At 38.2% G+C, this 25,165-nt stretch overlaps 1 protein-coding gene across 1 annotated transcript in view; it reads left to right on the top strand.

Moving 5' to 3' along the window:
- LOC126336491 (farnesol dehydrogenase-like) overlaps window positions 1-25,165 on the top strand; it is a 138,018-nt gene that overhangs the window by 100,719 nt on the left and 12,134 nt on the right. The window contains exons 3-4 of the mRNA XM_050000235.1: window positions 1,643-1,772; window positions 18,099-18,228. Of these exons, the coding sequence (XP_049856192.1) occupies window positions 1,643-1,772; window positions 18,099-18,228 (260 nt within the window). The remainder of the gene's footprint in view (window positions 1-1,642; window positions 1,773-18,098; window positions 18,229-25,165) is intronic.

The raw sequence follows: 25,165 nt of genomic DNA, 5'->3' as shown, positions 1-25,165 counted from the left end.
AAGACCTGAGTCGAAACAAGGCCCCCGGAGTTGACAACATTCCATTAGAACTACTGACGGCCTTGGGAGAGCCAGTCATGACAAAACTCTACCAGCTGGTGAGCAAGATGTATGAGACAGGCGAAATACCCTCAGACTTCAAGAAGAATATAATAATTCCAATCCCAAAGAAAGCAGGTGCTGACAGATGTGAAAATTACCGAACTATCAGTTTAATAAGCCACGGCTGCAAAATACTAACGCGAATTCTTTACAGACGAATGGAAAAACTGGTAGATGCAGACCTCGGGGAGGATCAGTTTGGATTCCGTCGAAATGTTGGAACACGTGAGGCAATACTGACCTTACGACTTATCTTAGAAGAAATATTAAGAAAAGACAAACCTACGTTTCTAGCATTTGTAGACTTAGAGAAAGCTTTTGATAATGTTGATTGGAATACTCTTTTTCAAATTCTAAAGGTGGCAGGGGTAAAATACAGGGAGCGAAAGGCTATTTATAATTTGTACAGAAACCAGATGGCAGTAATAAGAGTCGAGGGGCATGAAAGGGAAGCAGTGGCTGGGAAAGGAGTGAGACAGGGTTGTAGCCTCTCCCCGATGTTATTCAATCTGTATATTGAGCAAGCAGTAAAGGAAACAAAAGAAAAATTTGGAGTAGGTATTAAAATTCATGGAGACGAAGTAAAAACTTTGAGGTTCGCCGATGACATTGTAATTCTGTCAGAGACGGCAAAGGCCTTGGAAGAGCAGTTGAACGGAATGGACAGTGTCTTGAAAGGAAGATATAAGATGAACATTAACAAAAGCAAAACGAGGATAATGGAATGTAGTCAAATTAAATCGGGTGATGCTGAGGGAATTAGATTAGGAAATGAGACACTTAAAGTAGTAAAGGAGTTTTGCTATTTAGGAAGTAAAATAACTGATGATGGTCGAAGTAGAGAGGATATAAAATGTAGACTGGCAATGGCAAGGAAAGCGTTTCTGAAGAAGAGAAATTTGTTAACATCGAATATAGATTTATGTATCAGGAAGTCGTTTCTGAAAGTATTTGTTTGGAGTGTAGCCATGTATGGAAGTGAAACATGGACGATAACTAGTTTGGACAAGAAGAGAATAGAAGCTTTCGAAATGTGGTGCTACAGAAGAATACTGAAGATAAGGTGGATAGATCACGTAACTAATGAGGAGGTATTGAATAGGATTGGGGAGAAGAGAAGTTTGTGGCACAACTTGACTAGAAGAAGGGATCGGTTGGTAGGACATGTTTTGAGGCACCAAGGGATCACAAATTTAGCATTGGAGGGCAGCGTGGAGGGTAAAAATCGTAGAGGGAGACCGAGAGATGAGTACACTAAGCAGATTCAGAAGGATGTAGGTTGCAGTAGGTACTGGGAGATGAAGCAGCTTGCACAGGATAGAGTAGCATGGAGAGCTGCATCAAACCAGTCTCAGGACTGAAGACAACAACAACAACAACAACAATAGTGGACTAAACCCTGAAACATAAAACTATGCGAGAAACTGCAAAGAAATTGACAATGCTTATTAGTTTTACTGCAACAAATATATTTTTCTGTTTTTCTTCAGTAGTAGACTGCCATACAATACAAAAGAACATTTTTTATTTTGCTTTTCAGTGGCACCCTCAGAGGAATGGAAGAAGATTTTGGAAATTAATGTCATGGGATTAAGCATATGTACAAGAGAAGCTGTACAAGGAATGCTGAAGAGGGGACTGGATGATGGTTTTATTGTACACATTAGCAGGTAAGATCTATGCTGTATCTACACTCTTTACTGGCAACCACTACATATACAAAAGTTGCATCACCTGATAACTGCATACTGAATACTGACAAGGTTAGAGAACATTAACACAAATTTTAACTGTCCAACTACATAGTCCTATCACTGACAACTTACTGCGTACTGTCACATAGCTAGTGTGACTCGAGCACATTTGGGTATAATGGGGAAGAAGCAAATGGATGAGGCCCTGCTGTCAGCAGCCTGACCTGTTCATATTTGTCAGCCGGGGAGCTGGCTGTGAGCAGTGGAGGTGTGCTTGCTTTGCTTGGCCACCACTGGTGCCTCCACAATCTGATTGTGCCTACACAGTATAGATGTGCCTCCACAGTCTGTAAACTGTATAAAACATGATAAAATGAAAATGAAATTTTGAAAGTTCTGAAAAATTCTGGTGGCACAGTTTCAGGACAATGTCTTGAGAAGGACTCAAGTGTACACATGTCACAGACAGCTAACAATACAGGCCATTGACGTCGCATGAGGACCAGTATAACTGAGGAGAATATTCACATTGTTAGCCAAATTATTGAACATAATCACTGAATAACAATCATTGTTCACTTTATTTACCCTACAACACACAAATTTAAGGAATGTACTCCACAGCTAAGTGTTATGTTTTTATTTGATGACTACTTTGTGATTTTAAAGTGCATGTGTATGAAGGGTTGAATGTACACAGCCAGTGGTGGGAACTTGACTCCTGAAACCCATAGGTGTAGATTAAATTTCTCATATTTGTGGTATTTGCTAAATAATGTTACCTATGCACTATAATACTTTTACAACAACAGGACTGAATCTGTAAAGAAATAGCTAACTCAAGCAAAGTTTGTGTTAGTCCAATGTGTTGTGGATGAACTTCAGGCATCACAAGGACATTTTCTAAGGATGTAAAGTGCAACAAATTCAATTTCAAGTGATGTTTCTCATTATTTTAGAGTTTTCCTGGCTTAATTATACTGAATAGTGAAAACAAGAATTTTATAGGGCATGTGTCACTTAGATACACAATTTGGAAACTTATTACTGTGAAGCATTTACCTTGGGAGTAAAGCTACCTGCACATGCTGTCAAAACAGTCCAATGCCAAATGAATATGAAAACAACTGTATATAATTCAATATTGGAGACCCAAAATTTAATCCTAATATAAGGACAGTGGGCTTACATCACAGTCTATTAATGAGACCATCTATTTTCTGTTATGCAAGTAAGACTCCATCCATGCAAGAGAGATGCCTTTGTTGTCATACTACTTTAGTTGTAGAAGTAGAATTTTGTTATCCACATGATCAAAGGCTTTATCAATATTTCTGAATCAGGTAAAAATGGGATAGTGCCCCTTCCCCCTCGAGAGTTTGAGACAGGATGTCAAACTTTTAAATAAAATTCATTTTTGAAAGTATGTTCATTTTGTAGCACATATCTTTCCAAAGAGTTTGATATATAAAACATATATCTTTGAAGAATTGTAAGACTTGATATTCAGTCTTAGAAAGTCCAGTACCATGGCTCTTCTATAGTGTGCCACTGTATTTTGCTCTGTGGAATTCAAATGTGTGTGTTTTGTATTGGAAGTCATCAAACCTATATTAAGGACAGTGGAAATTAAAATGTTCTGCATTGCCTATCCTGCTCATAGTTGGCCAGTTTGAAAAATAGAAACAACTCACAATTAATACTGGGTGAGGTTAATTATGATCAAGAGAATAAGAATGTGTGAGAAAATTTTCACTCTTTATTGCCTATTAGCTAACAACTTTCTCTTTTGTTTGACATAAAATTAAATATAGAAAACATAAAATTAGTAAGAACAAGAGACAGCCAAGACAGTACAAATTTCTTCAATTCTTAGGTCCCAGCATTTTTTCTCTCTAATCTTGCTACAACTTTACGTAATGTGCTTTTCTTTCTGCGAATGAATCTATTAACTCATCAAACATTTTGATACATGAAAAATCAAAATGTCATTGTCTAATACTGAAAAAGCTGTTGATATGGATAGTACTCAAGACTGGTGTGGTTTCTTAATCTAATTACATCTATTTTGTCACTGTCTGCTGTATAAAACAAAGTAGGCCTTTCTAATATTGCAGCAGTTATAACACACACAAATGAGTGAGACTGTTTTGGCACAAATGATCACTTTTATCTACCTCATTTACATAAATAACATGAAAGAATATAATTTATGAATTACTAATATCAAATGCCTATTAGGTATACCACAAGAAAAAAGTTTTATGTTAGGAAATAGTTTCAAATTTCATTCATATGCTCCAGTTTCTCAAGCATGAGATCGAAAGGTAATAGTAGTACAATTTTTTTATATAAATTTGGAATTATCATATTCTTCCATATAATTTGTGTGATGTCCACATTTTTTCTCCTTCCTCATTCTAACAGACAATTATTTCATCACTAATTCTGTAACTATTCCTGCCATTGTCAAAAGTTATTCTTTAGTTTATTTTAGTAACCCTGCCAGAATCACTGGTTTAGTTATCCCACATTTATTCTCCAGTTAGGCATTATTACAAGTTCTTACAATGCATTTTCTGCACTATTCCAAGAATAAAACTTAAGCAGCTGCTAACTGGTGGCCGTACAACTGGGCCTTAGTAGTGTAGTGGTTTCGTAAAAATTTTTGGTCAACAGTTCATTTTCTTGGATACACAGAGAAGACAATTAGTAATCTTTTTCACCTGTTACTCCTGTTAGTCATTTATTTCCACTCTGGTAGTCTGAATCTATGAATTTCAATAATAATTATAATAATGCTTATCATTCATACACCCAATCAACCACATAAGCAAGCAGCAATTGACAGTCAACCATTCAGGTTTATTCGGCTCAGCTTGTATAGGCCTGTCTCATTTTGTCTATGGAAAAGTTTTTTTATTTCTAGATGTGATGGGAATTCCCCTGGCAGAGACATCATGTACACTATGCACACATTTAAAAATCAACTTATGATTTGTTCAGAAATCAACTTAGAATATGTTCAAAATGTTCAAAAACCAACAGGGATGCATTTGCAAATCATGTGAATAATCGATAGATTGACACGTGCTGAAAACTAGGTGCTTTGCGAAACAAGGTTTTCAAGAGTATGAATTTGGCGCCCCCTGAAATTGGTGCCAAGGGCAGATACTCCGGTTTGCCCCCCCTCCCTCAGATTTTGACCTGTATAGAATACACTGACAGGATAAATTTTCTTGCTTATCTCTCTTATAATTTCATTTGTGAGATATTGTATAGCTTTGTTCCAGGAGAAGCCAGCCTGAGAGGTAGTTAACAAGTCCTGTTCAGTTAAATAAGCTAATATTCTGTCATGGACCTCTATACATCACCTTTGAAAAGATTGCAAGGTGTGACACAGCTTTGTGCTTAGAAGTGGTTTGCTTAACCCCAGTTTTATAGATGGGTATTACTCCATGGTAATGAAGTTTCAAATCTTTATTACAGGTAGCCCTTGGAATCTGGTAGAGCTCTCTCTTTTTTGACAAGATAGTTTAATTCAGGAAGTTATCCACCCCTTATCCTTGCTTCTGTTCAGGTTTGCTCTTTTTTATCTTAGGGGAAACCAGGACACAAAATACTGTAGGAATGTGTTTAAGAAAAAGTAAAATTTAATGTTAACACCAACTGGTTTATAAATTTCTCCCCAGAATTCGTCCCTCAATTTTTCTGTAAACACTGTGATCAAGGCATTGTTTATTATTCTGTGATACAATATGTTCCTTGTATAGTTTTAATGTAACTTATCAGTATATTTTCTGTTAACATTTGACTATCTAGGTCAGATTGACTGTTTATTTTACAGATAAAACACTTCAGATAGTTGGCTCTAAAAACAAACTGTCAGAAGGTGTTTCATTATGTCCTTCAATACTACCAGGAAATTTTACTGTGGAAATAATCCAAAGCTGGACATTAAAACTATAGATCTGATAGAAAATCAGTGTTAAATCTCCACAAACAATAACTCTCCAGTTAAGTCCGCTTATCCTTAATAAAACTGTTTATAGCTGTTTTGTGAAGCGTAAAATAATTCCCACTTGTTCACTGTATATTGTCAGTTCTAGAAGCTTGTGTGTTTCTTTATCCACTATTGTGGCACAGTATTCAAGAAACTGTTCAACACGATATTCATTAAGTTGAAGTGTTAACTCCATTTTTTGCATATGAAGCCACCATCCGTTTTCTTTTTTGTTGGACAAATGCTGAATGAAATGTGTTTGGCTGTCAAAACAGCAGTGCATGATCCTTCAATGACTATCATCACATGATATTGTTAGGTGGTCTGTCACAAAGCCCAAAGAAATTCTGCTCAACAGTAAAGGCTAATAATGATCCCATAGTTAGTATCATGGATGAGACAAGAACTGAAACTGAGGATAGCAAAGCACAAGCAGAAATCCATAATTCCATTTTCAAATGTTCCTTTACAAAGGAAAACCCAGGAGAAGTACACCAGTTTAATCCTCGTACCACCAAAAAGATGAATGAAATAAGTATTAGTGGTACTGAGAAAAATACTGGAATCAAAAACTGAACAAATCCCCAAGGCCTGATGGAATCCCTATCAGAATCTATACTGCATTTTCAGCCTAGTTAGCCTCTATTTAATTATAATCTGCCATAGATCCCTCAAATGAAAAACTGTGCCCAGTAGTTGGTAGAAAGCAGCAGAAGTGATTCACAAAATTACCATCTAATATCCTTAACATCAGTCTTAGAATGTATTCTCAGCTCAAACAGAATGACCTCCTCCATGTCAGCTAGCATGAATTCTGAAGACATCAATCACATGGAACCCAACTTGCACTTTTCTCAAATGACGAAAGGCTTGGGGCAGTCAGGTAGGTAGAGTATTTCTCATTTTCCAAAAAGCATTTGATTCAGTACCACATCTATATTTGTTATCAAAAGTATGATCTGATGGGTTATCAAGTGAAATCTGTGACTGGATTGAGGATTTTTTGATAGGGAGGATGCACCAAGTTATCTCAAATGGAGAATCATTGACAGAAACAGAAGTACCTTTGGGTGTGCCCCAGGGAAGTGTCTTGGAGCCCTTGTTGTTCATGTTGAATATTAATTATTTTTCAGACAATATTAATAGCAACCTTAAACTTTTCACAAATGATGCAGTTATCTGTAATGAAGTACTGTCTGAAAGATGCTGCACAAATATTCAGTCAATTAGCTAGTAAGTTTCATGTAGTGTACTGCAGTGTCTGTGTTGTATGATATAGTCCAAAGCAGTGTTCCTTCAGACAAGCATGCATGTCCATAGGAACAGACACTCTGTTGACAGTAAACAGTGACATTTCAGTGGAGAAGTGATTCTTAAATTGTGATTAGGGTCCTGCTTCAGCTGTAGAACATTTCAAAACAAATGAAAATTTTTGCCACACTGCTACTCAAATCCAGATTTCCCACTTGTCATGAGTGATTGCCTTACTCAGTTAGACTATCCAAGCATGCTTCCAGCAGGGGCAAAAAACTTCCATTTGTACTGGTGCTCACATGCCCTAGTCTTCGCGCTATACTGCTGCGATTCCTTCACAGCTTGAGATAGCTTTTTTGATCATCTCATTGCCCTGCTATAGCATGAAATACTGTACTGTACTGCAATGTCTTTGTTGTACTATATAGTAAGAAGCAATGTTCCTTCAGATATGCAGTCATATAGTAAAACACAGTCACTACACTAAAATACAGTATTTCATCCTGTAGAAGAGCTATGTGACTATCAAAAAACAGTGTCTCAGTCTGTGTGGGAATCACGTTAGTGTAATGCAAGCCCTAGGGAATTTAGACACCCAGACAAATGGAAGTTTGGACTGCTTCTGGAAGCATGCTCAGATAGCAGAAATATTTAAGGTGACTGATCATGACAAACGGGAAAGCTGAGTTCCAGTTCTGGTTCTTCACTAATTTTCATTTGTTCTGAAATATTCTACAGCTGAAGTGGGACCTTAATCACAATTTGCAAATCATTTCTTAAGTTAGTTTCATGTTCCATGGATCATTTGCATGATAAATCATAATGATGTGAAATGAGTCACTCTAGTTATTCCTACCCTCCAGCTTTTGCACATTACATCAATAGAAATTCTTCTACAGAATATAAAGTGTTGTCAAGGAGAAACTGAACAGGCAGGCTCCCGAAGAGAGCTGCAAACTATCCCAAAAAAGTGTACTTACAAAGTTTCAAGAAGTGGAAGTGGCTTTAAATGATGAGTCAGGGAATATACTATGATCCCTTACATGTTGCTCCCTCAGGGATTGTAAGGACAAGATTAATTACAGCGTGCATGAAGGCATTGAAACAGTCATTCTTTCTGCACTCCGTATGTGAATGGATCAGGAAAAAGTTCTAATAACTGTTGTAGTGGCCTCAGCCATTCACTTCACAGTGATTTGCTGATTATAGGTGCAGATATGCATCTCCATTTGTATGATATTAGCTTATGTCCATCATGATGAATCTGTTTAGTTTTGGCAATTTCCAAGTGATGATTGATTTATTGATCCATTTTCATCTACAGCTGCACAGTGTGCTAGAGATATTTGGATTTTTATGCTAATATTAACAGTTTTACATATAATATACTTTTGTACATAATAACACACATTAATATATCAATTAATGATGAATACTTAAATGAATGTTGTTACGCTATATACAGAGAGATAAAATACAAATGTTCTTCTGAATGAGACTACATTGGGTCAACACAGAAAAATTTAGTTTTGTACGTGTTCATTTACTGTGTAAAAGCAGTGATCAACCAAGTACGACTCCAATTTAGATTTGAAGTGACCAATGTTTTATATGTGTCTAATGGTATCTAGTAAGGCATTGTATAGTTTGATACTAGGATGGATAGGGCCGTTTTGAAATAACTTTGTGTTGACACTTTGAACATGTACATCCAATTTTTGTCTTGTATCATAACTGTGTATTATGTGATTTTGAGTGATGAGTGGTCTTTTTGTATGTACGTTTTGCTTTAAATACATAATAATTTCAAGTATATATATGCAAGGAAGTGGCAGGATCATCCTTTTTTGAAACAATAACAAACTGTCCATTCACATGAATGGACACAGGCAGACAGTGTTTGTTGGTAATGAGGATCACCCTGTGGCTAAACATGCCTCGGTGCACGGCCAGCACATCTTGGCACAGTGTTACACCGTCTGGGTTATCTGGATACTTCCTACCAACACCAACCTATCCGAACTCCGGAGATGGGAACTTGCCTTTCAGTATATCCTCTCTTCTCGATATACGCCAGGCCTCAACCTCTGTTAATTTCAAGTTGCCGCCACTCATACCTCACCTGTCTTTCAACAACTTCTTTGCCTCTGTACTTCCGCCTCGACTGACATCTCTGCCCGAATTCTTTGCCTTTACAAATGTCTGCTTGTGTCTGTGTATGTGCGGATGGATATGTGTGTGTGTGCGAGTATACACCTGTCCTTTTTTCCCCCTAAGGTAAGTCTTTCCGCTCCCGGGATTGGAATGACTCCTTACCCTCTCCCTTAAAACCCACATCCTTTCGTCTTTCCCTCTCCTTCCTGAAGAAGCAACCATCGGTTGCGAAAGCTAGAAATTCTGTGTGTGTGTTTGTGTGTTTTATTTATTGTGCCTGTCTACCGGTGCTTTCCCGCTTGGTAAGTTTTGGAATATATATATATATATATATATATATATATATATATATATATATATATATATATATATATTCCAAGACTTACCAAGCGGGAAAGCGCCGGCAGACAGGCACATGAACAAAACACACAAACACACACACAGAGTTACTAGCTTTCGCAACCGATGGTTGCTTCTTCAGGAAGAAGAGGGAAAGACGAAAGGATGTGGGTTTTAAGGGAGAGGGTAAGGAGTCATTCCAATCCCGGGAGCGGAAAGACTTCCCTTAGGGAAAAAAAGGACAGGTGTACACTCGCACACACACACACACACACACACACACACACACACACACACACACACACACACACATATATCCATCCGCACATACACAGACACAAGCAGACATATCAGGTGTACACTCGCACACACACACACACACACACACATATATCCATCCGCACATACACAGACACAAGCAGACATATTGTCTGCTTGTGTCTGTGTATGTGCGGATGGATATATGTGTGTGTGTGTGTGTGTGTGTGTGTGTGTGTGTGTGTGTGTGTGTGTGTGTGTGTGTGTGTGTGTGTGCGAGTGTACACCTGTCCTTTTTTTCCCTAAGGGAAGTCTTTCCGCTCCCGAGATTGGAATGACTCCTTACCCTCTCCCTTAAAACCCACATCCTTTCGTCTTTCCCTCTCCTTCCTGAAGAAGCAACCATCGGTTGCAAAAGCTAGTAACTCTGTGTGTGTGTTTGTGTGTTTTGTTCATGTGCCTGTCTGCCGGCGCTTTCCCGCTTGGTAAGTCTTGGAATCTTTGTTTTTAATATATTTTTCCCATGTGGAAGCTTCTTTCTATTTTTTATATATATATATATATATATATATATATATATATATATATATATATATATATATATATGCATCTGCATATTCACACATGCACAACAAGTTGCTTGAAGCTGAAATTCCGTTTTCTTGAAGACATGTCAGAATTTCATCTGTTTTATTTATGTAGCTACTGATATTTTGATGGAAGACACTACATGAGTTTTCTTTAATAACCTTGGCATTGTGTAAGCTGCATTATTTTGTTGTGCTATTAGCTGTTACCTCTGTAAGTATATTTATCCTGTCACTTTTCTTCCAAATGACTTAACCCTAAAATAAAGGCCCAAAGGACACACTGGAAATCATAAGGATAAAATATACATCATTTTGCCATATTGGATTATTTTAGCAAGTAGCCACTAGAGGCAGTAGGGTAGATCATTCGGATGAAGTCGTGGATACAGGGGGCTAGCAGAGATAGAGACCAGAAGGATTGAGGAAACAGAGGATGTGTTGCAAGAATAACACTCTTCTAGGTAGTTCAGAAAAGGTGAAGCAGCCATTGAAATTGAGCTTGATGGGCTCTGCAGCATGTTCCACCATTAGTTGGTCAATTCTATTCTTGGCCACAGGTTGGCAGTGGCCACTAATTTTGGTGGACAGGAGGCTAGTGGTCACACCCAAACAAAATGCTGTGCAATGGTGGTATATGACACGGCTGCTTTTACAGGTGGCCCTGCCTGTGATGGTTTGGGATAAGCCTGTGACAGGACCAAAGAAGGGTGTGCTGGGTGAACTGGACACCTGAGTCTTCCACAGGATTGTGATCTCTGTGGCAAGGGTTTGGGAGTGAAATAGCAGTGAACCAGAATGTTGTGTAGGTTGGGTGGGCAGTCAAATACCACTTTAAGGGGGAGTGAGAAATATTGTGGGTTAGATGTGCCTCATTTCTATGCATGGAAATCAATAGTCAAAGCCCTAGCAAAGGACGCGGTTTGATTGCTCCAATCATGGATGATATTGGATGATGAGGTTATGGCCAGTTTGTTGTTGGTGTGGGTATTTTAGGGATGTGTGAGGATATGACGTGGGAAATCTGTTTGTGGACTAGATTTACGGAATAGTGCCTGTCTGTGATGGCCTTTGTGAGACTTTCAGCATATTGAGTAATGGAGTTCTCATCTGCTGACACTCTGCACATTGGTGGCGAGTCTGTATAGCAGACATTGTCTTGGGATGGAAGCGATGGCAGCTGCCGAAATGCAGGTGCTGTTGATGACTAGTGGGCCTGACCTCGCCAAAGATGTGGATGGAGCCATCAGAGAGGTGGAGATCAATGTCCAGGAAGTTGACATGTTGAGCTGAGGAGGACCAGGCAGACCAAATAGGCGAGATGGTTTTTGAGACTGTGGAGGAATGAGACTAGGGTGTTTTAGCCGTGGGTCTAGATAATGAAGATATCACCAGTGAACATAAACTAGATAAGGTGTCTATAGTTTTGGAAGGTAAGAAAAGTTTCCTCCAGATGACCTATAAATAGATCGGCTTTGGAGGACACCATGAAGAGGTCCATGGCTAAAATGAAACTTCCTAGCAGATTAAACCTGTGTGCCCGACCGAGACATGAACTCGGGAACTTTGCCTTTCGCAGGCAAGTGCTCTACCATCTGAGCTACCGAAGCACGACTCACGCCCGGTCCCACAGCTTTACTTCTGCCAGTATCTCGTCTCCTACCTTCGAGTCTCGGTCGGGCACACAGTTTTAGTCTGCCAGGAAGTTTCATATCAGTGCACACTCCGCTGCAGAGTGAAAATCTCATTCTGGAAACTTCCCCCAGGCTGTGGCTAAACCATGTCTCCGCAGTATCCTTTCTTTCAGGAATGCTAGCTGTGCAAGGTTCGCAGGAGAGCTTCTGTAAAGTTTGGAAGGTAGGAGACTAGATATTGGCAGAAGTAAAGCTGTGGGACCGGGCATGAGCCGTGCTTCGGTAGCTCAGATGGTAGAGCACTTGCCTGTGAATGGCAAAGGCCCGAGTTCGAGTCTCAGTCAGGCACACAGTTATAATCTGACAGGAAGTTTCATATCAGCGCACACTCTGCTGCAGAGTGAGAATCTCATTCTGGAGGTCCATGGCTGTGCTGCAGACTTGTCTACAAATCGTAGTCTTAAAGGAGAAGCAGTATTGTGTGAGGTTGTAATTTGTTAGATGTATAAGGAATGCCATGACCATCTGCATGACGCTCTTCTATGCCACTCTGCTTAAGAAACATTTAGAGGAAACCTTCCTAGCCTCCCAAAATCTCAAGCTTCTTGTCTGGTTCAGGTTCATTGATGATACAAGGGGGTGGAAAAAAAAATACATTACTGTGTGCAGAGCTTGTGTAGTACTCATTTCCGCCATTAGGCATGTACAGCGCAACTCATAGCCAGTTTACTGCTGCCTGTGTTGTCAACCTGGCTTGTTCTGTTCATTTTCAGTGCCTGTTTTTGCTGACACTGTTTTGTTCTTTTTTCATTTCTTATGATGGCAGGTTTAAGTGAACAACATGCAGCCGTGAAATTTTGTTTTCTGTTCAGTAAAAATGCTGCTGAAACTGTTTTAATGTTGAAAACAAATAACACTATGGGAAAATCCCAAGTGTATCAGTGGTTTGCTTGATTTAAAAATGGTGACATGTTGATTGATGACAAATCTCTTTCTGGATGTCCATTAACTATCCAAATCAACGAAAATATTGAAAAAATTCAACAGCTTGTGCTCATAGACCATTGACAGAAATTGATCAATTGTCAGAGACTAGTGGGTTATGGTTGGAGCTTGGTTCAGTGAATTTTAATGGAAGATGATTAAATCACTTAATAATGTTGTCCACTCTTGATATTTCACTTGGAACGAACAGTTTATTGTTCCTTGGCCACTAAATACTTTATAACTTTCGCACCACATGCACATGCAGTTGGTTGGTAAAGTCCGTTCTATTAAAATTAAGTTTCTTGACAATTACGACAACTTGACTCTTCAGCATACTTGTATTATCTTTGTGAAGTCATGTAATTGTGTCCTACTCGAGACTAATTGAGTGTAGTCCTTTGATATACTATCCACTCTTCTTTTACTTCCAACTGTTTGAAAGTCAAGTCCAATATTCACTAGTTTCATCAATAAAGTTCAATTAACCCATTATGCACGATTACACGTGTCTATCAGTTCCTGTCTCTGCTTATAAAATCAGTTTCTGAAGTTCGTGAATCACGTCACGCAAGAAACACTTCTGAACACAAAACAATCTCGTCGCATTCCATCCTCTCAATAACTAAGACAAGAATTGTACTCGCACATCTTTACAGGATGAGAGCCAGCAAGCGACTTCTTTTGTGAAAGAGTATTGTAGGCACATTGTATTTCTTTGTTGCACTTACAACTCTCTTCAACATAACAGTTATCTCTGACTAACATTACCTTGGACTTAGCTTTCAAGATATTAATTGCAATTATCACTTGGATATTTGTCCATTGATTAAATCTGAGGTTTCTTCCTTCTCTTTTCATAACAAAAACTCTCAGTGATGTATAATGTTGTCGTTATCAAAACTTGTTGGGGTTAGCTTATCGGTAAAGATCTCGTATTTGCCAAGATAACTCTTCCCTACTTCATATTATGATATTCTGTCTTAATTGACATTAAGGGGGTTGTTGGGGTGTTATACATGTCATGCTTTGAAACAACAGCTTGAAACTGATCCAGATTTTCTGTCAAAGGCCATTACTGGTGAAGAGTCATGGTACTGCAGTTATGACCCAGAAACAAATCAGCAGTCAAGCCATTGGAGGATGTCATCGTCAAACACTCCAAAAAAGTCATCAGGTCACATCAGACATTAAAACAATCCTGATTTGCTCTTTTGATGCCAGGGGCATAGTTCATTTAGAGTTTGTTCCTCACGTCAGACTGTCTATCAAATCTTTTACTTGGAAGTTTTAAGAAGATTGCACAAGAGTGCTTGTCAAAAAAAGGCCTAATTTGTGGCAGATGGGGACTAGTTCTTCTGCCACGACAATGCACCTGCACACACAGCCATATCTGCTAGATAGTTTTTGGCCAAAAATGGCATTGTTCTGCTCCCCACTCACCTCTCTTGCCTGACCTGGCTTTGTGTGACTTTTTCCATTTCCACACATTAAAAGGGGCAGGAAAGGACACTGATTTGACAACAATGAAGATGTCAAGAAGAAATGAGAGGTGAGCTGTCAGCCATTTCTAAAGATGACTGCAAAAAATATTTCAGGCAGTGCAAGCACTGGTGGGACAAATGTATTAGTTGTAATGGAGAGTGTTTTGAAGGGGTAAGATTGTTTTGTGAACAATTTGAAAATAAATAGCTTTTTAGAAATAATTTCAGCTTTTTTTTGGGGGGGGGGGGGGGGGGGGTATCCCCTTGTATCTTCATGATCTGGACCCATGACCAAGATATTCCACCTGTATATCTTTTTTTTTTTTTACTTTCTCTGTGTAGAGTTCCTGATAAATGCCAAAGTAATATCTTTTGCTTTTGATGTAGTAACTGAACAAGTAAATCTAATGAATCAGTATTTGGTTCTTTATTACTGGGTAGAAAATTTACTGTCCTGTGAGAAAGTAAGCATTGAATAATGCTATTAGGTTTGTGGTGTCAGTTCTTCTGGACATTTCCAAAAGGAGAGAGACCATTAAATTGTGTTTGCCTGGAATGTTTTATTTAGACACCTGTTGATATCTGTACTTTATCCCTGCTGCCTTCTTAATCACAGCATTATCAGAAGTTGTCTCTAAATATACAAATGATGTGTACATGGGTTTGCCTTTCTTCAGTCTATCTTATAAGATAAGTCATAGTGTCTGTTCCTACATTTCTCTTGAACCCAGATTGAGCTTCTTTTAGGTCAGTTTCTATGTCTTTCCAACCTTCTGTAAATAATTTGACAGAAAATTCCACAACTTTTAACTAGTTCATATTTCTAATTCAATTTAAAGACCCATTTAAACAAGTAATAAAAGAAGTATACATGGAAAAGACTACCTATTCAGTTAATGAACATACCTCAACTGCAAAGTTTTGGAAGAAGGTGTACATTATAATAAAATGGAAAGAAAGTCATTGTTTAATGTTCTGTCAATGATGAGGTAATTAGAGAAGAAAAATTACCTTGGATTATGGAAGTAAATTGGCCCTGTCCTTTTAAAACAAGCTATCCTGACATTTATCTTAAGCAGTTGGCAAAAAAAACACACAAAACCTAAGTCTGGATTACTGGACAGGGATTTGAACCACCATGTAAGACCAGTGTCTTAACTACTATGTCACCTCTCTCAGTTTCACTGCAATAAATTTGAAATATGTACAAAGATTGTATAGTACATTTTAAAGTGTGTGCTAGTGCATGGTGTTGTATTAAAAATGTTAAATTATGTAAAATCTGATTATAATTAAATATGTCTACATAAAGTTCTGGCTTTACTACCCCATTGAAGTACCTAGTAAAAATTAATAATTTTAGAATAGTTAACTTGCCAAGGAGAGTTTTAGAACACAAAAGCTGAATCACATCACTGTACATGAGTGATGAAAGTAGCAATGTTAATAAATAAAACTGAGATACTTAGCATTGGTAGCAAGACAGACTGGTTCAGAAATTTAGAAGAGATAACAAGAGACTGGTTTGCACTTTACTATGTAAGGTGAAAAATCATATAGCAACTTCCACCAAGGCAGCCTGAAAAGAAAAAAAGGCAAAATCCTTGTGGCCTCTGCCACTTATGATTTTGTAGGCCTAAACAATAACTACTTTTCATTCTATATTGCTGTATCAGTCACAGTTGATTTAATTACACACAGATTATTTCATCAGACATTTCTGATACTTTGCTTGACAAAAACAGTGAAGCACTTAGAAGGTAAGGAGTAAACAAAATGAAACTTCTCAGGTTCAGAGGGTATGTGACGTTGCTGCATTGATTATAAAATCAGATCAAAGTGAACTTGGGAGTTCAAGCTCACTTGTCAATAAGACTTGCACCTTCTTGGGCCTGGATGATACATTGAATTAGTTGGAAGAGTTTCATAAAGGAGTTGTATCCTCTTGTGAGGTAAGCTGGCTTGCAACTGCAGCAATTGTTCCTTGGTATCCTGGATATTGGCATTGGGATGGAATTGATGTCCAAGCTGGTCCCACACATGTTCTATCAGAGACAGATCTTGGGATCTTGCTGGCCGTGAGAGCACGTCAACATCAAGAAGACATTCATAGAGGCACATGCCATGTGTAAATGAGCATTGTCCTGTTGAAAAATGGCACCATGGTACTATCACATGAGAAGTAACACATGAGGATACAGGATGTCCATGTTGTACTGTTGACTACCAAAGTTCCAGCAATGATTACAAGTCATACTCAATTGCTTCCCAACCCATGAATTCAAGAGTAATGCCACTGTGAGTCTCCAAATTATTGGAGCAATGGGATCTCTCACCAGATCATCACCAAGCTTGCTGATGATGGTCTTCTGGGTAAGCGCAGAAGCATGAGTCATTGCTGAACAAAATGCAATGCCATTCATCAGCAGTCCATGCTTCCCAGTCATAGCACCAATCTAAATGCAGGTGCCTGTGTTATGGTGTTAATGGCAGCCTAAGCATTGGATAGTAATTTGCTAGTCCAACTGCTGCTAGTCTCTGACCATTGGTGCAGGATGACACAGAACTTTGCTCAGAATCCATTATTTGTTATTGGGTGAAAGACACACATGATGAATGAGTTACAATGTGTTTGGTGCACAGTATGGTAATCTTCCTGTGCGAAGGTCAGACATCCGTGACTGGAATCTTGACAATGAGTACGCCTGCCATCATTTTCTCATGCAGTCCAATATTGAGCCATTGACACATACAAAAGCCTCACAGTTTGACCAGCCAGCCAACTGGAGATCTATAGTGATGCCCCTTTCAAAATCTGTCAAATGCCAGTAATGTTATCTCACACAAGTATGTGAATCTCCATGTGATCATCAACACCTGACACTGTTCAGGTCCCTTATATGCCCTACCAGGTTCGGTAACAACACTAAACACTAACAACACTAAGCACTTGGAGGCCATTCTACCTGTCATGGAGAATTACAACTCTAACATTTTGTGACCATTTCATTTTATTAATGTAAATACATGGTTTGCTCTTCTCTAAATTTTATTACAGTTGATGCAATAATTTTTATACTTTTCAAAGGCTTCACAGTTCATGTAAAATGTTATAATTTCTATGGTGTAAAAATGAAGTGCCGCAACCTTGCTTATTTATGCTTCTTTACATGTTATTAATTTTGGAGATTAATAAATTTAATTATAAATGGTTCAAAATCCTCTAACTAGCAACGAAAATGTCAACTATTTACTGAAAGCCATATGGCAATCCACAATTGCAAAATACAGAAAAAAACACAAATCAAGAAATACCTTTGTACTGGGTTGTCTACTAATTATTTGTATTGAATGCTACATTACAACATGGGTACGGCAGTTGCATTTCAGCGAATATTTATAAAATTGTAAAATGAAATTATATACTTGTACCTGATCGATAGATGTAAATATGATCTTGCTAAATAACCAAGTTTTGTGTAATCTCATGCAAGTATATAAATTTCAGTATTGTTATTAGCAATATTTGCTGCTGTATTCTTCTGAGATATACAGTTTAACATTTTTGGTTTTGTGTGACCTTGTTTTGTTTTATTACTTTTCAGTATTGCTGGAATTTTGCCTCCAAGTTCCTCAAGTATAAGCATGTATGCTGCCAGCAAGCACGCAGTTCAGGTATTGACAGAGGGTCTCAGAAAGGACTTGCTTGAGAAGAAATCTGGAATCAGGGTTACGGTATGGTGTTTTATTCACTGATCAGTACCAAGGTTAACAAACATATTTCTTTTTTAATGTTATGAATATTTTTATTCTATTACAACTATTATTATTATAGTCCACCTGCTTAGCTGGTTGGTAACTTGCTTACCTCCCATGCAGCGGGCCTGGGTTCAATTCCCGGCCAGGTTGGAGATTTTCTCTGCTCGTGGAGTGGGTGTTGCCAGATGGGGCCTCTAAGCCAGCAATGCCATACAATCATTTCATTTCATTTCCTATTACTGTGTAGAGTATTATATTGTGATATATATTTAAAGTATTAAATTAAAATCAAATGTAGATTTTTAAACACTTAACACTGGACCAAACAATCTAGATATCCTGATCTGAGAGAAGTGAGAGACTGGACACTCTTGAAGTATAACATGGACAGAGTAAGGCACTGTACAACTGGCCACCACAGTTATCCATTGGGCAGTGTATTTTGAGTGTTGTTATTGCTATCTTTGTCTCTACAGCATGGCACAAATATCTCCAGATAGAGTAGTCCAACAGTGTAATATTTTTCTAAGTCACTTAAACTGAATCCATATTTGGTTCCTTTGAATAGGACACATTCAGTTTCATTCTCCATCCTTTTATTGGTGGAGATGAGGGCCAGGTGAGCCGTGAGTGGTTGTGCTGGGGCCTGTAGTTACCTCTCACTCACAGTCCATTGCAATAGGTGGGAGAATACATCTTAAATTGGTGAGCCTTCAGCATAGCAACAGGGTGCAGAATACCAACCCATATAGAGTGCAATTGTCTTTTGAATATGGCATCTATGAATGCACAGCCAATATGTCCCATTATCAACTCATTACAATACAAACCAAAAACATTCAGAATAGGATGTGTGGATGAAAGTAAAACCATTTGATGCTGTGTACTGTTCTTTGTTGTATCACACATTTGTGTTTATCTGTCACCATTTGATGTTAACTCTTATGCTGCTGGTCTCACAGGTAACTGCCATTGCCTGTGGACTGGCTAAAATATATGTTTTTTTTTTAATTATAACTTGTGTGTACAAATATGTAGTTGTAATTTCAAGATTTTTATGTCAATAGGACTTTCTACTTTAAATACAGATGTTTTGGTATTACTAGTGTTAAATCTGATTACACAGATGAAACTTCAATTTAGCAGATTCATTGCAGTAAAAAATTGAAAAAGTGTTCTAGTATTTAAATACATGGACAATTTACATCTAAAGAAATGCACAAAACACAAGATTGTTCATAGTAGATTACAATGAGATGCAGTTGGCATATGGAGGGATGTGCAGTCCAAGGTTACATTCACTGGACTCATATGCTCCAATACATTTCTTGATTTATTTATTTAGCATCCATGTCATCATATAAATGAATGGCACTTGTCATAAAAAGAAATAAAAAATGTGGAGTTTACAAAATGAAACTGCCTACAAGATATACCAGCAAATTTACTATTTATTTGCTTACAAATGGTAGGTAGTGATTTGTTTACCAGTAATCACTACATATAGAATAAGTGGTGATATAAAAAGTGAAGTAGTATTGTATAAACTGAAACATATTTAGATAGAAACTTCTCACAGGATTTATTACACAACTGCATTTTGTATTTTGGAGATTAGTCCATAAACTCATTTTCTTGATGTTCAAGACACTCATTTACTGAGAAGTGATATTTTACAATTAAAAATTTTCTAAGTTTTAATTTAAAATTTATATCAGCCAAGTGTTGTGGTTGGCAGGAGATCCAACCCGTATACCTCAAGGAGGCTGGTGTGAGGTCTGGAACACGACAAGGAAATTAGAATTGAGAAAAACGGATGTAGCTGGTGAAATACGTAACTTTAATCCAGTAATGATGCAAGTCGCTCTTCATGGTACATGATTCACAATATCAATGGTACGGATACTGGCGCCTTGCTAGGTCGTAGCAAATAATGTAGCTGAAGGCTATGCTAACTATCGTCTCGGCAAATGAGAGCGTAGAAGTCAGTGAACCAACCATCGCTAGCAAAGTTGGCTGTACAACTGGGGCGAGTGCTAGGAAGTCTCTCTAGACCTGCCGTGTGGCGGCGCATGGTCTGCAATCACTGATAGTGGCAACAAGCCGGTCAAGTGTGTCCTGCCGATCCAATATATCCATCACTTGTTGAAGGGAGGGATTGACTAGTTTCAAAATCTGTTCCCTTATACGAACATCAGAAACGTTCTGTGCAATTGCATCACGTACCATAGCTTACATGCTTCTGAGTGTGTGCTTTTTTTAGTTGTTCTGTATGGAGATCATTTCTGTTCCTTGCATTATAGTTGTGAAAGTCAGCATTTATGGGGAGTTTGCTTAGATTTGCTTTAGTTAAGACACACATATAAATGTATAGAATGATGGCAGAGTAAATATTCCTAATTTCTTGAAAAGAGGCCTGCAGTGAACTTGTATAGGAGTGTGGGTAATTATTTGAACATCCCATTTTTGTAAGATAAAATTTTCTTTTAGATTATAATTCTGATCTGGCCCAAAATGCTATTCCATATGAGGCAACAGAATGAAAATATCCAGAGTATGCCATTCTAATGACTTCCAACAAGCAGACATTTGCAATAACTTTCAATGCAAAGTAGACAGATTTAAGTCTGTGTGTAATGAATCTTACATGGTGTTTTCAATTCATAACTTCATCTATACACATTCCTAACAGTTTTGCAAATTGCACTCTCTCGATTAGTCTGTCATCCAGTTCTAAATTAGTTTCTGCATCCCTAATAATTTTACCAAGTTTTATATAATTTGTTTTCTTTGTATTCAGTGTTTATTTATTTGCACTGAGCTAAGTCTCAATATCTTTTAGTATTTTATGAGCAGTGGAATGTAATGAGGTTTTTTTTTTTAATCACTCACTTAGACTTGCGTCATCTGTGTATAATACAATTTCAGCTGTATCATATTGTAACTGTAAATCATTCACATAGGTCTATATGAAAAAGAGTAATGGCCCTAAGATGCTGCCCTGGGGTTCTCCTAAAACAACTTCTTTTGCTTTTGAATCTAACCTTTTTTTAATTTAAATTAACAGTGGTGTGCTCTACAATCTCAGATCTGTTTCTGAGATATGACTGAAACCAGCTGGCTTATCAATGGGAATTTGATGGCAGAGACTTTAGACATATCTAAATTGATTCCTACTACACTTTTGTTTGCAGTCTATAACTGCAGTTTCTCTTCTGAATTTTACTAGCAAACTATGTTACTTATAATTTCGAAGTTTATTATTGTCTAGGTAACTAGTGCCTCTCAATTTCATCTGTTTCTCTAATATTTTGGAGAAAACAGAAAAAAGTGATATGAGACAGTATTTTCTATTTCATGTCTATTTCCATTTTTAAATAGTGATCCCACATCTGAGACTTGTAGCTGCTGAGGAAACACACCTTCACTGAAGGATGACTTTGCAATATATGCTAAAGGTTTTGCAATCTGAAACTGCACTGCTGCCATTTCTGGTTTTAAGCTCCTTCTCATCTTAATTATTTCCTGGATAAACCAGGATGTAATAATAACTATACTATGAAAAGGATAGGATTTCTACTCACCATATAGTTTAGATACTGAGTTGCAGAAGGGGTCAACAAAAAGACAACTAAACATGTAAGCTCTCAGCCAGAAATTGTTCTACTGAAATACACAAAACACACACATATGTTTCACACAAATCCAGCTGACTCACAGATGACCTCTATCTCTGGCAGTCAAGGCCAGACTACAAACAATTTCGAGTGGTGGGTTTAAGGAGACTGGGGTGGAGAGGGGGAGGTAGAGCAGTCTACAGGTGGGGAATATTAAAGCGAAGTTTGTGGGAGCATACAGGGACAAGGTGGAGAGAGGGCTTGGCAGCTACATGCAGTCAGAAGGTTGGACAGAAGGTGGAGGGGGAGGAAAAGGAGAGAAGCAGAAAGACTGTCAGTGCACTTGTGGAATAGAAGGCTATGTAGGACTGTAGTGGAAACAGGGAGTGGGGGGGGGGGGGGGGGGGGATAGCTGGAAGAATGACAGTGACTAACAGAAGTTGATGCCAGAAGGGCTACAGGAACATAGGATATATTGCAGGGAGAGTTCCCACCAACACAGTCCAGAAAAGCTGGTGTTGTTAGGGAGGATCCAGATGGTACAGGGAGTGAAGCAGTCATTAAAATGAACAACACTGTGTTGGGTGGTATGTTCAGCAACTGGGTGGTCCAGCAGTTTCTTGGCCACAGTTTGTCAGTAATCATTCATTTGGACAGACAGCTTGTTGGGTGTCACACCCACATAGAATGAAGCACAGTGGTTGCAGCTTAGCTTGTAGATTATTATTGGCATTGGAAATCCTAATACATGTAGCTATACAAAGTTTATGTACTTCTTGTTCTGAAGATTTAGACCTCAGTAATTTCTTAGGGAAAACACATTTCAAGTTGGAACATGAGTATAGAATAAAAAATGTTATATGCATTACACTGATGAGCCAAAACATTATGACCACATTTTTAATAGCTTGGTTAGCCACCTTTGAAACTAAATAAATCACAGATTCTACATTTCAGAGATCCAACTGTTTGTAGCAAAATTGTATTTCACCTGAAGAGCTGACAAATTTCATTCGATTAATGGTCCCATGCCCACTGATATCATTATCATATGTCATTGGGTCAACAAGTGAACATGTAGGAATGGTCTGCTGTGGAGCTCCATGTTCAACCATTTATGATGGGAAGTGTGCTCCGATACACTTGTATGTGCACCAGTATTGTGCTTTCTCAGTGGAGATGCTACAGATCACCTACTATCCTGCTTCACAGAGCAAGCAAGCCTCCAAACGTCATGTTATGTGAAGCCTCATGGATGTCCAACCATTTAGCACTTAGTGGTAGTTTCACTGTCCTCCTCCCTCTTTCTGTACTGCTCACAACAGTAGCATGTGAACATTTGGCCAGATTCACCATTTTCGAGATACTCATTCACAGGCTCTGCGTAATAATACTCAAAAGTCACTTATCTCAATGGATTTCCCCATCTGCAGCCCATATCTGTGCTAGAGTGATCCTCCATCCATGTCTGCTTTGCTTACATACTTTTGTTACTGTGTCATGTGCCCACAATGCCATCATGCAGCATCCAATCATGGTGGGCAGTGGTCATAATGTTTTGGCTTATGAGTGTATTTGCCATTAGTTCTGATGGAATATCTACCCACCATCCATGGGTTACACAGTTAAAAAAATGTGTGCAATTGTCTTCAGAAAAATTTCTTGTACAGGTATGGTGTAAAGCTGTTTTACAGAGGCATTGATGGAACTGTAAGAACCAGAGGGGTGGTGATCAGATAAGCCAATATCAGTGTTAATTACCTCTGCTTCATTGGAATCTAAGTTAGAGAATATGTTATCGACGAGAGTCTGTGATGTGTGTGTTCTTCAAGTAGGATCTACAGGGTGAGTCACTAACTGTTGCCATCTAGAATAACTCCAAAAATATGACAGTAGCTGAAATGTTTGTGGGACAAATGTTGCATGGGACAATGGGAGCCATAATATGATGTTGGTTTTTTGTTGCTAGGTGGGGTCATATCAGAGATATGAAGGTCAGCTTCGTTTTTTAAAAAGGGGTGCCATAGTTTAGTACTTATTTTCTGATAGCAGATATTGAGACAAATCCAGTGATGTTTAACAGTAAGGTCTTTGAAGGTCAACGAAGGTCTAAAAGGTGCCATGAACATCCATTTGCAGAAGGTGTTCAAAATGATGACCATTGGTCTTAATGCAGTGATGCAATCTTCTTATCATGGATTGAGTGGTATTCCTTATCACTTTGGCACTTCTCAAAGCACATGCTCTGACAATTCTTTCTCATATATCATGCAAATAGCAAGTATTCACTGAATATGGCGTATCCATCTAACACGCCATTGACATGTGAACAGCATTCAATGGTTTCAAATGCAACTCTAATAGGAATGGTGTGACTAGTATCTTTGAATCAAGTGAATTTGAATGATGTATTCCTTAGAAGAACAAGTCGATATGCTTCTCAGTTATGGAGAATGCCAACGAAATTCAGTGGGAGCTAGAGAGTTAAACTCTGAAAGGTATCCTCAACATACTCATCCTACATGTCATACATTTAAATATATGTATGATAAATTGAGACCAACTGGATCTTTAATGCACTAGAAACATATCCAACAAAGGTATGTTACTAACAAGGAAACAGAAATTGGTACTCTTGCCACTGTGGTTCGAAATCCTTGTGTTAGTTTACGTCAAATCACAAGGGTATCCGGACTGAGCCAGAGTAGTGTTGTCCATGTTCTGCATCGCATAAATATCATCCTTACCATATCAGTCTCCACTAAGAATTAACTGGCACAGATGGTATGCGTCACATTGAATTCTGCCAATGAGCTCAACTTCAGATTCAGAGGCATGACACATTTATTAATTTGATTTTATTTGCTGATGATGCTATATTCATGAACCATGGGAATGTTAATTTGCATAATATGCATTATTGGCCAATTGAAAATCCATGTATGCTGTGGCAAGATGCACACCAAAAACCATGGGCAGTGTATCTATGGTGTGGTATTCTGGAGGACAGAATTATAGGCCCCATTTTATCGAAGGAAATCTTAATGGTTGGAAGTACACCACATTCCTGCAAGAAACATTAGCTCTGTTATTGGAAGAAATGCCTCTTGGAACAAGGAACAGCAGGTCGTATCAACAGAATGGATGCTCAGCACATTTTTTGCTGATGGCTAGAAGTGAGTTGCAGAGACAATAACCAAATCACTGGTTTGGATGCAGAGAAGGTGTGTCGTGGCCAGCTCATTTGCTGGACTTGATGCCTCTGGATTTTTTCTTGTGGGGATTTTAAAAGACAT

This window comes from Schistocerca gregaria, chromosome 2, assembly GCF_023897955.1.
Source record: "Schistocerca gregaria isolate iqSchGreg1 chromosome 2, iqSchGreg1.2, whole genome shotgun sequence".
In the NCBI taxonomy this organism is placed as follows: Eukaryota; Metazoa; Arthropoda; class Insecta; order Orthoptera; family Acrididae; genus Schistocerca; species Schistocerca gregaria.
Note: the sequence above shows the minus strand (reverse complement) of the source record. Positions and strands in the feature narration are given on the sequence as shown.